General features: G+C 39.3%; 1 protein-coding gene across 1 annotated transcript in view; it reads left to right on the top strand.

Annotated features, from left to right (window-relative positions):
• megf11 (multiple EGF-like-domains 11) overlaps nt 1–16,841 on the top strand; it is an 83,881-nt gene that overhangs the window by 23,605 nt on the left and 43,435 nt on the right. Inside the window, exons 3-7 of the mRNA XM_041038355.1 lie at nt 11,282–11,528; nt 11,700–11,820; nt 13,043–13,179; nt 15,062–15,274; nt 15,761–15,935. Of these exons, the coding sequence (XP_040894289.1) occupies nt 11,282–11,528; nt 11,700–11,820; nt 13,043–13,179; nt 15,062–15,274; nt 15,761–15,935 (893 nt within the window). The remainder of the gene's footprint in view (nt 1–11,281; nt 11,529–11,699; nt 11,821–13,042; nt 13,180–15,061; nt 15,275–15,760; nt 15,936–16,841) is intronic.

The following is a 16,841-nucleotide window of genomic DNA, read 5'->3' as shown; positions in this document are numbered from 1 at the left end:
AATCAAAGGCTAGAGATGTTTTCCTGTGTCTGTCCTTTCATATTCTACCAGCTATCTATCTATCCTGCGCTGCTGCTGCTCTTCATACCTAATTGAGCATAATGCACTGCTGTGGTTTTCAAACTTCTACTTTTCAGATATTTGAATATTTCACAAGATGCAGTGCTAATTTAGTAGGTTATTAAACACACCGCTGTACCACATTCTGCCCATTTTTAGATAAACATCAATGAGCCAGCAGAATTTTGCTAGAAAATAGTTTTCTGAAAGTTAAAATGGTACATCTCTGGTGGGTTGTTTTTTTTTTTTTCGACAGTTTAGATCATGTAAATGCACAGGAGTACGGTTTATAATTGCACAGATAAGCAGATTCAGGTAAAAGTAAATGTCTACGCCTCTTAACTTTCCTCACACAATATAATTCAGTGTGTCAGTCTGTTGGCATTACTGGTGGTCAGGCAGGTAGAAACTCCCTCCAAGATTTATGGCTTCATGATGAGCATTTGCATAATGTGAGATCATTAAAAAGCAATTATCCTTGTGTTCGTGTGTGCGTATGTGGTTCTGTATTTCTGGGATTTATTTGGAAGGTGGATAGGCGAGCTGATTGTCCGTCTTCAAGCTAAATCGTGTTTGTGTCTACAGTGAGGGACAGATCCATATGCTGTGACATGTTAGATGCATAACATCGTTGGTTTGAATCAACAATTGACAAGCGCTGTTTGCTAACACAACACTCCACGGAGAGAAATGGTCAAAGGCGTACAAACAGAAAAAAATAATAACTTCCTCTGCATTTGCATTCATACTCCTCACTGTGTCAGCCGATAGATTTTAGTGCACTTTGACTCCAATTTTATTACTTTTCTGCATAGGTACAGCTTAAGGTTAATTCCAATAATCAAATAGACAGATGGGAAACATTATTTACAACCTCACACTTCACATTGTTTTTTTTAATGACTGGTCAGTTGTTAGACTGCCACGGAAAACAATATGACTTGGAGGCACAGCAATGAAAAAAGTACAAGGTTTTGTAACTATTCTCCCATTTTAATAATTTGTTAATTTTTATTTCATTTACTGGTCGAGCTTAGTTTAATTCCAGTTTTTATTTTCTGGAAATGATTAGTTTGAGCTTTTTTTTTTCTAATTGTGTTTAAATTTCTAAAATTGATTTGGCTAAAAAGAAGTTCAGGTATGTTTTTTTTCTTACACAGACCTCAGGTCTTGGGCACATTATTGATGAATTGACTGTGAAACATCATTTTCCAAGACAACTTGTTTTAACTTTCACAACAACTGGAACAAAATGGTTTGTGAAACTGTAGCTAAGAAGAGAAGATTTTAAACTAGATGGAACAGAAGACCATTAACATTTACAATCACATAACACAAGTTTAAAGTTTTCATGGTGGAAAAAGTAAGCAGAAATGTCTCAATGCAGCATAGCCAACTTGTCTTCTGTGGGTTTAGTGTGTTTTAATCCCTCTAAAGTATAGCTACAGTAAATATGTCGTGCTGTTTATGTTAACAGACATACTGCAACCATAAGTGACGTATCACATGAGCTCAAATTAAACCTACAAAAAAAAAGAAATAAATAAAAAATGCAAGGATATTTAAATAAATACTGAGGATACATATAGTCAGCAGTGATTCAGTAGCAGTAAAATCTCCATGGACATTTTGATACCATTTCATGGCACGTACTGTAATTGCAGTCATCAACATGCTACAGGCTGAACTGGAGGAACCGAGACAGTCCTCCTCTCGTCAATCAGAAAATTAATTGGAAACTATTTGGATAATTGGATTAATTGTTTAAATGATTTTCAAGCTGTCTTTCATAGTAAACTCATAGTAACCTCTTTTTTTTTTGGACATAGAAAAAAATCACATTGGTCAGGAAATGGGAGATATGGATTAATAAATAATCATCGGATAAATTGATGATAGAAATAACTATTAGTTGCAGTTCTTCTTTGGAAAACAAAAACAGAATCTTGTTTGTTTTGTCTGTTTGTTTTATTATGTTTTAGAAAACTTTCTATATCACATTTTCTACGTTTGTCATGTCTAATGTCAAGTTTTTATGTTAGTGTTTGTTCACAAACAATATCACTGCCGCCACTGGTGATTTTATCCTGGTTGCAGGGGTGACCTACAGGTCAGAGGGAAATTATTAAGATCTAAAAATCTAAACAATTAAAATTATCACGTTATCTTTTAAAAACTATTTGTATATGCTGGGCTGTACAAACAGTGTCTATTGTATATTTAAATGCATGACTGTTTAGTAAGGGTCATTTGTGTATAATAGTCTCTTGTGTCAGATACATGCTGAGGTTAATGCTTTTCTGTTGTGTGATATTGAATGTGCAGCGTGCAGCTCTGAGGGACTTGGCCTGACAGCTGCAGGGTGTTTATGTTGTCTGTACAGTGTGGCATGTTGCGCTGGTGCCGCTTTTTTTGTGGCTGTGTTTGGTGATGCACCAAACGAATCTGCTTTTTTGCCTGCTATTTTCAGTTCAGCAGCCTGGCACGCACATAGATAATTGATGTCATCTAGATGTTAAAACAGACTGGTTTAAAAAAAAAAAAAATCTCTTTCAAGCTCGCACCCCCTAATCGCAAGTCCTAGATTCACCTATGACTGCATCTGCCTCCCCTGTTTGGAGAGAAACAAACTTGTATGTTCAGTGTCACATGAAACACTTCTCATACAATAATATTTACAGTAAGTCGTTATCTGTTAAAAGGCTGGGTTGAATTGTGTCTGTGTGTCTGGCACAGAACTGAAGTCATACTATGCACACAGAGGTGCACTATTTAGACCCATGTGCACTATTTTAACAGCTTTCTCCAGTTCAACGCCTCGTTTGTTGAGACCACTTCTGCAAATCAAGTCAGCCACAGTACTCTAATTAGGATACCTGAGGCACAACAATGGGCCCTCACACTGCAGCCTTGCACTCAAAATGAAAGACAGCACAGGGGAAAGAGCTCACTGTTAATTTTTTTCTTTTTTTTTTTTACCAGTGTAGCTGAGCACACCAGAGGCCATGAGATGAAGGACTGCCATGTCACCACATTTTGTTCGCCTCATCTTGATTTGATGTTTTTGTTCATTTTCTTCTTCATCTAGCAATCCTGGGAATGTCTATTTTCATTCACTTCATCCTCTGACATTTCGAAGATGGTTATTATCAGATGGAACACCCTTTTTCTTTTTTTTTTTTTTTAAAAAAGTGTTTGTACTGTTCATCTAGTTGTTACCCCTGCCAAGGAGATTATGTTTTCACCCGTGTCTGTTGGTTTGCTTGTTTATTTGTCAGCAGGATTACACAAAAAGTACAGAACTGATTTGCACCAAACTTGAGGGATGGGGCATGGGCCAGGGAAGAACCCATTAAATTTTGGTGCAGATCCAGTTAAAGGGGCAGATCCAGGATTTTTTTTTTATTTTATTTTATTTTTTTAATCACTTTCCTTTACATTGCAAGGTGGGGCATCTTTTGCCTTGGCAGAGTTATGCACTCTACTGAGTGCAATTCTAGTTTATTACTGCATCTGTTCTGCTTTTGAACAAATAACGCATCAGGTTTCTCCATGTCAGAGGATGTGCCTTCTCGAAATGTGGTTTACTAAATATTGGGCTAGGGTTACCCCTTTTACCTGCAGTGGTGGACACACTATAAAAACACCATTACAGTTAAAATTCTCGCATTCAAGATTTTACAAAACTAAAAGCATGAGCATTGACAAAAATGTATTTCAAATGTTAGGTACTCATTACACAGAACTGCCCCCCTGTCTGTTTATGTATATGTTGTTATTGGATCATAATTATTGATGCAATAATATGTAAGCAGTACTTTAGTGTTGTGGTGAGTTGAGGTGGGGCTAGTCTTACCTCCCTTATATGCTGCTTGATCGTTTTGTCCATAATGACAATAATACATCACATTTTATTACTTGATTATAGTTTTTGTATGCACAGTGTTGCCTGAAAGCTAACATGTAAGTATAGCTTTGAAAAAAATATAGTGGAGTAAAAGTACAGTCTTTGCCTTTGAAATGGAAGAAGCATTAAATGGAGGTTTCTCAACAAAAGTTCTTCAAATTTGTACTAAAAAAAAGCACCTGAAGCACATGAAATATTGCCCTGAGGATTCTTTGACTTTCTCATGATGCAGATGGAGATGCCCCTACTGACATTATACGAATGTCCATCAGTCTCCAGTCTGTGACCGCACCCTCTCACATTGACTGCTGTTGCCCCGTGGCACGTTCTACTTCATCCTAATTAGAATTAATAATTGAAAATAGGAAATCAATGTGTGCAAATTAAGTGTGGTAACAGTTGGTTTTATCGGGTTGCCATTGTTTTTTGAGCAGCCTCGTCCCGTGCCCGTGACTGATCTACTGCCGTGTGTTATGTCTGTGATGTAGGACAATCATGGCTCTATTTGTACTCACTGTACATCGGTGTGTACTATAGATAAATGTGATTGCTTTTCTGTTGTCCTGTGGCAGGAAAGCTAAGGGTTTGTTTTCTGCAGGACAGGGTAAGGGGTAAATTATTAATTGGATAGAGCAGTGGGCTGTGTAACAATTTGCTGATCCAGAAGCATGAGCCGTGTCAGGTTCTGTTGAACAAGTGACTGGTTTACTGCACTGAGGCGAAAGCATCTTTCACAGCCTGCTTGTAATACAGCTTAACACGGTCAGCTTTATTAGAAAGAAAGGCCTCTTCTTTAAGAAGCATCACTCTTAAGTGCTTGTTTAGAAAAAAGGGCGAAATGACCTGGCCTTGTCTGTCTTGGTCAACCACCGGCCATGTTAACCCTGTTAGGGCTGCACTGCAGAGGAGACGGCTGGCACCTGCAGGGCTCATATTGATCCAAGTTCACATCCTGAAGAGAACTTGGACAAATGATCAGATCCTCCACAGGATAAACAACCAGGCCAGACTTTTTAATCAGTAATGCATGGTCTTAAAAGAATTAAGTTATTCACTCATTAGTTTTGTGGTTCCAAATAGGCAACAGTCAGATCTTGTTACTTGTTATCCACCTGCAAGCTGATATCAGGGGGAGCATATGGTACATTACATTGAACTGTCTGTGAGCAGCAAACTCTGTTGAGAGAGTGCGTTGTGTTGTGGGCTTGGTCCCGTGCTGCTCTTTCCCCCGGGGGAATGTGAATACACAGGGGCTCGGCTAAGATGAATTAGGGCAGGACAAACGACACGCCCCACAGCAGTAGCTGCAGCACACTGTTATTCCAATTCAGCAGAACTGCCCACATGACTATTGGCAGTTTCTTCGGTATATTTAGAAATTCATTTGTCAAGCTCACAGGGATGTATCTAAAGTGTTTACTCGTCCGGGTTTACTGAGGACTAATAAATAACAGTATAATAGGTGTCAGCAGGACATGGAGGGGACAGTGGTGCTTGTCTTGTAGTATATTGGCAGCTCTTACAGCCACAAGTTTAACAACGCTGAAAGACATTTGTCACTCAATGCAAATTTACCACTTTGCACAACAATCATCACTTTCCCTCCAGACCTTAGTACCAGTCATGTCTGCTTTTCACTCTATTAGTCTGCGTCATTGAGTCAGAGAGCGGTGATGAATAGCTGAATGTTGAATCGTTCTTTTATTAAATAACTCCTATAACAAATAGCTCATACTGACTGAAGAGCAGAATATTACATAGTCTTGTGTCAGCTAAATTGTAGGCACAAATGTTTCATTGTTCCTTTAGAAATGATCATTTTAACATTTAAAATCAGTAAAGAAAGCCCATATCCTCGTGCCATTTTGAAATAGTGACTTGTCGGTATTAATTCTGGTCATGAAGTGTAATTTGAAAAATTCTGATCTGTCAAGGAAAGAAAAAAAAGAAGAACAACGTGAGGGGTACAAACCATAAATCAGATAATATGAAACTCAGAGGTGCATTCTTCTCATGCGGCAGTGCAGGAGACCAGTCAAGACAATGAGTCACATGGCTTTGCTTTGCAAGTTCTGATGAAGAGTACGCAAGGAGTGAAAGGCTGTTAGGAGCCAGAGAATTTTGTCTACTAATGCCTTGTGTGAGTTAAGTTATTCCTTAAAGTGTCAACAGTGTGTGTTAATAATAGTTATGTGACAGTGAGTGGCTCAGGCAGTGGGGAGTGAAGTTAGGCTGCGAGCCAAATATTCCAATAACAATAATGTGGTATTCCCAGTTAGAGTTGGCAAAGCAGCAAGCAACTGTCTGCACCAGCCACCTCGAGTCGCCAGCATTTATATCAGTCCAGCCGTGATTCTAATTGAAGTTTGCTTTTGCCCTGCATCCAGCTGAATAAATGAAGAATAAAACTAGAATGCCATTTGAATGGAGAGAGATGTCCTGTGTTTAAAGAGCTTGACTCAGGCCCTCATTTTGAATTTAGTTTTGAGAAGCTTACGGCAGCTTTCCGTGGCACAGACTCTCCCTCACACAGAACAGTGACAAACATTTTGCTGAGGAGGCCAAGTTCAGGAGAACTTCTGAATGCAGTCAGCTGCTGAAAGCTGTTTGGTTTTAATCCTGTTGCAGCCAGCCCCTGATCATGCAGAGTCTTGAGTACACTTCAAAGCTCAGCACTGCCATGATGGCTCTCTCAGCCCATTCTTTGGACATCACCTTCAGAAGTTTACTATCTGTCTGTAGCCCTCAACATGATCTGTTTTGTTCCAGCCAAGGGGATTAGCACCTTGGGATTGGACCTTTCCCTGTGTGTGAGGTTATCCACATTCTAACAGTTATGTATTATGAGCTCTGAGAGTCCGAGCTTACTAGACCCACTGACCCAGGCAAGACCAGTTAATAGGCTGGACTGCAGCTTCTCTAGTTTCAGACTTGTGTGGGATTCGCTGCCTACACACCGCAACCCACAGGGGGTCCTCATCACCTCACACAATTTAGCTGTACTCACTAGAAGCTGAAGCCTTCATGCTACATGCTGCTTTCTTCTGCCGTTTCTCTCTGTTTTTGCCCGCAGCTCATCATGAACTCTGACTTCTTAATCACAGTTAAATGCTGTCAGAGCTGGGAAGTGAGAGACTACTGGGTAAAGTTTGAGAACCTCTGTGTAGGAGAGAGACAGCGAGATAATGGGCTTTGCTCTCAATGTGCTGAGGCCTCTAACTGCAAGCTAAAGAAGGTTTAAAACTTCAAATGGTAACATTTGCTGAGCTCCTAAGCACCAGAAAACTCTGCAAATTAAGCGTTGGATAGATTTCGGTTTATTTCTGTTTTTCTCTGCCACTCTGGGTGTTTTTTTTCCACTGACATTATATTTTGGGTTATACATGTGAAAATATAAGATGCACTCTATTAATGTGGTCAAGGTTCTGTAGCTGAAACCAGCTGTGATGATGCCTCTAGAGCACTGCCTGTTTTTTTCTGCTGTGCTGAGGGAGCTCTGATGAGTACTTATAGACTGCTAAACCAAGTTGCAGCTAAACTGCTCATCCATTACCCTGGCCACCCACACACACACCTCAGATTTAATGTGCCTGGGTCGTTTGCGTGGCAGCAGCTCAACCTTCAGGGAACTCATTCATGCCAGACTGGAGGCCAGGAGCGGATTAGATCAAATCAATGTTAGCCCCGTAATGTGGCCTCTAGTCTGTCCGACCGTAGAAGTAATACTGAACAAGCCCAGTGTTTCGGGACCCCCTTCAGGGCAGACCTGTCTGTATCAGGGAAAGGCTGATCATCTTCCTGCTGTGTACATGAAAAAACAGGCTTGAGTGCCGACCATGAAACAGGGTTCATTAAGCTCCCACTCTGGCTGATGAGAGTTCTGGCAAAGCGAGCATACAAGGAGAGGGCATAGTGTCTTTACATTTACAACTGAGTTTGCGATGATGTGAGAATCAATAGTGGAATATTCACCGTCCTGGTTGTTGTGCTGGTCTGGATCTCAAGCTGGGATTTTATGTGAGTCAATACAGATGCTGCTGCTGCTGCTGATGGAGAGACATAAGGCCACACCAATCACTTAAATCACCACCATATCTTAACAGAACAGGACCCTGGTGAGAGTGAAGACAGCCTACTACCCACCTCAATGATGATTGTTCTAAACATAAAAGCTGGTTGTTCATTTAACCTTGAAGATTTGCTATTTGCTTGCAGTTTACAGGACATATTGAGTTTTTCTAAATAGACCCATCCCCTGAGAAATGTGGAAATTGCTTATTTTACATCACCCCCTTAGGTACTGCTTAGTAATGTCACTGAGCTATTTACATTAACCCATGTAAATTAGTAGGTTATATAACTTGACCAATTTTCTTGACTGCCAATACAAGAATACAGCTGGGAAGACTAATTTTGCTGCTCATCATTTACTGATGGATCACACCTCTCGGGTATTTACACAGTCGTCACAGAGGATGAACATTGTCTCATCCAGGTGTTATTCCATCAAATTGAAACTTTCTGCACAATTACTTCAAGTTCTGTGCAATTACTAAGTTAAAGTTGATTTGAACAGTTGAAAATTTAAAAAGTGAGCATATATGAACACTGCTTCCAGTATCTTAAGATTTTTTTATTTTTATTTTTTACCTCTGTCCATTTTGACAGCGTACTGCAGAAACTGCACCTGAAAAAGGTGTTAAAAGACATACAAGTAACACACTGTTAAATATGAAAATTGTGTTCTTAATCTTTGCGTCGTCTTTTGCTCTTCTCTCAAGTCACTGAGAGGTGTGAACAGCTAGCACATTTGCTTCCCTTTTTGCAGATTAATTTCAGGGTGTTATCAAGACCTTTCTCTATGATGTCTGTCGTATATCAACATCACAGACTCAGTCTGGTGCAGTATACTTTCTTCACCAGCGTCTTGGTAACAGAACTCTTTTTTTCCCACCTGTTTGATCATTTCATTTTACTTGTTGGTGATACAGAGCTTTAGTCTGCAAGGAAAGTAACCGGAATCTGAAGTAAAACACATTAATACACACAAATAGTTTTGATATTAACACAGAATCCAGTGACTCTCTGTGTAAGGCTGTGGATAATGTGTGGGCTGCTTGTATAGTGACAAATGCACATATGGTTTAGTTTGAGTGAAAATGATTAGTAAATTAATTGACAATCAGTTGGTCATTGAAATCAATTTTTAAACAAACATGCTAAAAATTCATTGCTTCCAGTCTTTCGGATGTAAACACTTGGTTTCTTAGCTTTCTTTGACCTTAATATCTTTAGGTTTTGGACTGCCGGTCAGATAATAAAAAGTGAATTTGAAGATCACTTTTGGGCTCCAGGAAATTATAATGAGCATTTTTCACTGTTTTTTTTTTTTACACACAAAACAATTAATCAAGAAAATAACCTGCAGCTGAAATGACAAAATAATTGTCAGCTGTCTGCCTTCAGGCTCTGCTAAACATGTTTTAAGCTAATTATCAAGCAACAAATGACCTGGCTAACATTAGCTGATGAATGTGGGAAGGCATCTAAGTTAGCTAGTAAGTTCCTAAATATACACGTAGTTTGCGGAGACTAAGACAGAACTAAAACGAGAGTGAATATTAAACTTAAGGTGAGCTTACACATTAGCTGAACAGCTGTGTAAGTAGAAGATATTGTGGTGACTTTGTGTCTGTTAGCATGTTTTGATGCTTTTCTTCCCCCTAGTGGTCAAAATTGATTGATAAATGCAGCTTTAATTGCAGACAAAGACATCACAGCTGCAACCAATTAATTACACTCTTTGTGGGTGCTATCCATCGAGCTGTCGAGCCATTTCTGAAAAAGAAAATGGAGAAACTGAAAGCTTAACTTGAGCTTTCAAAGATGCAAAATGAATCACAATTAAGGTCTTAATTACCATGTGACAGTTTTGATGACATTAACGAGGTAACATACAGACACCATAGCAACAGATCAGTCAAAAAAGGAGAGGGTTAACAGGTTTGTGAGATGGGTTTTATTGTTTCTATAGACCTGTCTGATATGTTTAATGACTCAACTATAAGACAAATGATTTTTAAAGAGTTTATTTGATTAAGCAACCTGCCTGGAGCTCAACAGTAATGTTTGCAAGCTGTTTTTGTGGTGTATTTTTCAGCCAGGAGCTTTCTTTAGTCACTTGTCTGGGATACCGGCAGGTTCTGTTACAGCTTGATTAATGTTTTGGAAGGCTCATATTGACAGAAGATATGAATTTTGTTCTGCAGTGTTGCCGGCTTTATATTTGTCTTACAGAAGCTTTTCACAAACTAGAGGAGTGTTCGTAAGTGTGAAACAGAGGCTCAGTGGTCACGCACACACTCTCATTTTGATTTCTGGCTCCGGTTCTTTCTACGTGGAGTGAGGTTGCATGTTCTTCCTGTGTTTATCTGTGAATGTGTGTGAGTGATTGTCTGTCGTTGGTTAACTCTGTAATGGATAGCAGCCTGTGGAGGGTGTTACTCCACTTTTTGCTCAAAGCATGCTTGGATACTCTCCTGCACCCTGTGACCTTGAGCAGGTGTGAAGACAGTGAATTAATTTAAAAGATAAGGCTGGCGATATTCAGCTTTATTATTATTATTGTTATTGTGAAAATATATATATATGAAAAGACCAAGACCTACAATGTTAGTCCATCTGTCAGTACTTTTTAACTTTTGTGCCTTATGGTGTCTGCCACTCAGCCCTAAGCCCATTTACTCATACTTAAGATGTAAATCAGGCCACGAATATATGCTTTCAATTTTTTTTAACTGACAGTAATTTCAGCTTTTAGCAAATATTCAAACAGGATTATCTAGTGTGTTTGGTGCTCTGCTGAATAGTTAGCTACAGCAGCAGGACTGTGTATGAGGGATTGGCTCAAAATAATCAGATTATCAGGATCCTTATTCCTTAAGCCAAACATACAATATTATACGATATTTACACTGAGAACTGTGACATTTTATAATATTGATAGAAAATGAATGATAAAGATATAAGGTGAACATGAATGTCAACAACATTAAGCTTATACAGCACTGTTAAGTGCCATCACAATTGAACAATAATAAGTAATTAGTTGGGAGGAGTACACCTCTAAAACATTTACCATTCATAATGAACTTTCACTTGCATTATACTGGATTTAATTTCTGAGTAAATGTATTAATTTCTTGCTTTGTCTGACACATTATTTAAGATGTTTTTGAGGGGAAATGCTGGTGCAAACTCTCTTTTGTTTTGTCTCTCTGCCCTGTCTGATGCCACTTCCCTCTGTGCCTGCAGGTTGTGAGAGTGACTACTGGGGACCTCATTGCAGTAATCGGTGCCAGTGCCAAAATGGGGCGAAGTGTAACCCCATCACAGGTGCCTGTGTCTGCACTGATGGGTACCAGGGATGGCGTTGTGAGGAGCCCTGTGAGCACGGTTACTATGGCAAAGCATGCCAACTACCCTGCCAGTGTCTCAATGGTGCCACCTGCAACCACGAGACAGGGGAGTGCATCTGTGCACCAGGGTACTCAGGAGCTTTGTGAGTACCAGATACATATTTACTCCTTTGACACTTTGTTTGTGGTGTCTATGAAAAAATGTTGATGTGCTGTATGTTGTTTGTCTGAGCGTTCTTTGTTGATGCAAAGAACTTTGGGCAAACACAGGTTATGTGTCTAGGACTTTTAACTCTTGGCTTATGTGGTGACAGCTGTGGAGAGCGCTGCCCCTCCGGTAGTCACGGGCCCCAGTGTGAGCAGCGCTGCCCCTGTCAGAATGGAGGAACATGCCACCACATCACTGGAGATTGTTCCTGCCCTGCCGGGTGGACGGTAGGTCATATAAGCAAAGGTGGGAAAGAAATGAGTAAGAAACGCCGGAAAGAAGAAAAGGGCTGAATATTGGTTGTGATCTGGAAAAAATGTTTAGGTCTGTAATGTACTCTTTGCTGTCGCACAGAGACTGACATGTTGAGAACATGGACCTTAGGATCAGTATGCTGTGTTCAATTATAAGGAGGAAAGTGGGATTCTATGCTCCCTGCTAGAAAAAGTTCCTAGTGCATGCTTTCTTAAACCCCAGTTCACAAAAGTAATGTCAAGCAAACATTGCCACCCACAGTTAACATTATAAAAGTGTCACTTTAGGGACATTCTCACAAACTAGTGTTTCAAGGCAATATTCCTTGTTTTTGTCATCTTCCTTGCTCTCTTCCCAGATGTCTGTCACTACTGTCAAACTATTGACGAAGGCAAAAAAAAAAATCTTAATCTTAATCTTAAAAGGACTGAAAGCACTGCCCAGTTTGATTTTTGGCATTTCTTTAAAACAGGGATGGGCAATAAAGATAAAATGGTTTTTCATTGTATAAATAATTTTTAATGCATTGTTTATATAACATGATATATATTTTCCTGATAATTGGCTCATTGCTGAACCTGCGTATGAATTAACCAGATGGAAATGTCTTTTTTTGGGGGGGGTCTAATCTAGTGATTTAAGTACCTGACAAATTGAAGTACTTCAACACATTTTTTCAAAACTTTTTATAGGCAACCAGTGGTGCTGTAAATAATTCCTGCTCATTCATTTGCTACACCATCCATAATGACCTAGACTAATCAGAGATGCCTTAAAATAAACAGTATGATAAAATTTCCAAGAGTTTTATTCCCCAACCCTAATATGTCAATACTGATAACTGGTTATCCTGTACAAGATAATCTAGTGCAGGTGTCTATGCTAATCCCACCAAGGAACGGAGGTCAGTAATGACCACTCTGGACTTTCCATGTGAAAATAAACTGTGCATTAATATGAGCTTTCTGAAGATGATGTGTTAAAACAGTGTCAAAAGAAGAAATGTATTGTTTTGTGTAGCATTGTCAGTTTTTGTTATTTCTTAAATGTAACACTTTAGACACATGCTGCAATCATGTAAAATAACAGGTCTGAATTATCCAAGCATTAATAAAATGAAGGGCTTATTCTCAGGTACTTCAGTCCTGGCGAGGCGTAGTCATTAGCAATGCTTCTTTGTTGGCTGTTTTTCAGGGCTCAGTTTGTGCCCAGCCCTGTCCTCTTGGCAAGTACGGCATCAACTGCAGCAAAGACTGCTCCTGTCGTAATGGTGGACTGTGCGACCACATCACGGGGCAGTGCCAGTGCGCAGCTGGCTTCAGTGGACGCAGGTACGCAGCTGACACCTCTGGCAGACATACTACTCAATTATTATGCACAAAAGGCTTTTGTGAAGCACTCCGTGCAAACTTTTGTACTCCTACTTTGAAAATAGGTCAGACAATGGCATGATTTATTGATATTAGTATTTAATGCCAAGGGATGGTTTCATGCCGACAGTTACACATTAAACAGTCACTCATTGACCTATTCTCTTTGTTGACTTCCAAATAAGGCGCAAACCTGGCTTTTCTTTTAAAAGAGAAAGGAAATGTTAGAATAATCTCACGCTCAAGAGAAATAAGCATTTATAACAGCCCATTAGTCCATTTGAAGGTGGATTGGAAGCTTTTAATAGGGGTGTTTATGTTTAATTAATCTCGTACTTCATGCCGGCCAGCTAGGTTTCATGTCTTCAGCCTTCATCCTCCTCCACTCCCAGCCTGTCCATTGATCTCACCATGGACTACATGCTGTTTGGATTCTGCTCATTAATTATAAGTAATGGGCTTATATTAAGGTCTCATTGAAATCCACAGATCTTTTTACTTCCCTATGCCTGCCAAGCAGCCCAGAGCAGGCCGGGTTTATTAGTTCAGCTAAAGCAATTGTCTCTTGGATGGAAACACTTCTTCGACAAGACCTTTCCTTTACTTTATTATTTTGCAAAATTGCCCTCATTCATTTTGTCAGTGGCAGGTGAATTAACCTGCCAGGAATAATCTCAGATTGTGTTAGCCCCAACTCTCTCCTGTCTAGTATAATAATACCATTGTCCCCTGATAAAACTAAAGCTGGGATAATTTAAACATGAAACATAAGTCGACCATTTTATAATGTAATTGAGCTATTTGTAATAGCTTTGTTAGACTCTTGAGATTGATACTCTACCAGGATTGTATAGTTAAGTCAGTATATTTCAGTGAAGAAAAAATCCATTTTCTGATCTACTTCAGTGCTTCATGTGGAGAAACTCCTCAGCAATTCTAATTTCTGTGGTTGGTGACTGTTACTAAGTCTTGTCCAACCCTTGCAGAGAAACTGAAGTCTTGACTGCTAACAGCAGGGGGTTGCTTTTAGGGCTTCCCTGTCATGTACTCGTGGAAATTTGACTATGTCCGCTTTGGATTTATGAAAATATTTTCAAATTAAATATTCATTATGTAAATGACGACATATGAAAAGACTATTAATAATGTAAGATTTTTACCATATTACAGTAGTTGCTGAAGATTTTGATCCCAAAAAGATGTTGTCACTTTTTTTTGACTACCAACACAGCCTTGTGTTGTACAATGTCACTGTTGGCATGAAAATGTGTTATTTGTTCAGTTAAAGTAATTATTGGTCATCCCAACACCATTCCTGTCAAAATAGGCAGCAATAACTGTTTTTGAAACACTAACGGAATTTCAGTTAGAAACTCTATCCGAAATATATATATTTCATATTTTCAGCCTTACATTTCAGGTGTAAAATATGCTAGTACTAGTAGAAGCAGCAGTATTAGCACTGGTGAAAGAGGCAATACTGCCATAAGTTATATAAAATATAATAGAAAAAAATGTGTGAAATGCCCGCAGACTCAAAGATCATGTTTTCAGAGTACTTATTACTCAAAGATTTGTTATGATATAAAACAGACAAAATAAGCAGATCTTCACATTTGAGAGGCTGGAAACAGAGAGTTTGAGATTTTTGCTCAGTGCTGTTGATTCATTTTCTGTTGACTAATTGATTAATCAACTGATTGTTTAAGTATCATGTATACAGAGCTGCTTTAACTTTTTTAACATTTGAATTTCATGTGACAAGTCTTGACTTTAATTTATTTAACACACTTGACACTGTTAGAGCACCAGTTTAAAAGACAGTCAATGTAATTTTCCCCAGGTGTCAGGATGACTGTCCTGTGGGAACCTTTGGTCCGCAGTGTAACCAGAGGTGTGAGTGTCAGAATGGAGCCAAGTGTCACCATATCAATGGAGCCTGTCTGTGTGAAACAGGATTTAAAGGGCCTAATTGCCAAGAGAGATTCTGTCCCCCAGGCCTCTACGGCCTCATCTGTGACAAGTACTGCCCCTGTAATACCACCAACACTGTGAGGTAAGTGAGACATCAGTGCAAGGCCACACACAGCTTCACTCTGACCAAGCCCAGAAGCAAAGCCCCATGTAGCTCCATATGAATAAAGACTTCTCCAACTCAATTTTGCTTCATCTTAGCTCTAAGCCAGCACTCATCCTGAAGTCTGGACACCTCTTAGACGTGTGATCCAGTTAGCTTTTAATCGCAACCTTTGCTTCATTCATAATTTCTCAGCCACATTCATAGTTAATGCAATGTTAATGCTCTGATTCCGACCGGAGTTGGGCACCGACCGTAGAAGTCATTACAGAAAGAAGGAGAAAAGGGACACCTCATCTATCTGAAACAAGCACGTAGAGACATAGGTGGATGAATTGCTGTTGGCGCAGACTTCACCCTTTGACCCTGCTCAGGAATGAAGTGTTGATACTCTCAGAGCTGAAACTTCATCTCACTCTTTTTCTTCCTGCTGTTGTCCCATTTTTCTTTCTCATTATGTTGTAGCTGCCACCCACTTTCTGGTGAATGCACCTGCTCTGCGGGATGGACAGGGCTTTACTGTAATGAAACCTGCCCGCCTGGATACTATGGAGAGGGATGCATGCTGCCTTGCAGCTGTGCCAATGGAGCTGACTGCCAGCCTGTCACAGGTGCCTGTATATGTGCCCCTGGGTTCATGGTGAGTTTCATGTTTTATTGCTATTGATTTCATTTATTATTTGACCTTTACATGGACTCAGGGCCTCATGATATAGGCATACACATTTCAACACACAGCCAGCATTTACTGAGGGAAGGACAGTACAGAAAGGAGAAAAAATAGAAAAACTTAATATGTATCGAACTGCATACTAAACAACAAAAGAGGAAAAATGAATTAATACATTTAGTGCTTAGTGCTTCCTTCAAGGTCTCCTACGGTACTGAAGCTTCAGAATTGTCCCTCACTTGTGAGAGAGAGAGAGAGAGAGAGTGTGTGTGTGTGTGTGTGTGTGTGTGTGTGTGTGTGTGTGTGTGTGTGTGTGTGTGTGTGTATGTGTATGTATGTACAGGATAAAAGCATCTGCCAAATGAGTAAATGTAATATGAAAACACTCCAACATCAGTCCACAGTCGTCAGTTCACACTTCATTATCTATTTTAGTTTAAACACTACGGTAATTACTAGGTGTCACTTCTAATTATGCTATTGCTTACATTAACTTTTCTTAAAATCATTAAAGATTAATTGTCATTGTAACCTTGCTCCTTGTAACCTTTGTTATGCTAAAAAAAATTAATAGATATACTAAATAATAATGACATAAGAAGATTTCAGTATGGGTACCTCATACTATGAAGTACTTTATCCTTCAACAGTATAAGCTTTACTTGGAAAGGTTGGAGTGTTGATTTATATTTCATGTAATTTGTGGCTGTAGTAAAATGCTTACGTCATTGTGGTCATAACATCCTGGAAGTGGTCCCAGTATTACTTTAGAAGCTTTTTGCATATAGGCAGGCAGAAGCAAGGTGAGACATTTTATTAGTGCCTTGTTATAGATGTGCTCTATTGCACCATAAGAAATTCCTTGCTAAATGATTC

The sequence above is a fragment of the Toxotes jaculatrix genome, chromosome 5 (genome assembly GCF_017976425.1).
Source record: "Toxotes jaculatrix isolate fToxJac2 chromosome 5, fToxJac2.pri, whole genome shotgun sequence".
NCBI classification, from domain to species: domain Eukaryota; kingdom Metazoa; phylum Chordata; class Actinopteri; family Toxotidae; genus Toxotes; species Toxotes jaculatrix.
This window is presented reverse-complemented; position numbering and strand designations above follow the sequence as displayed.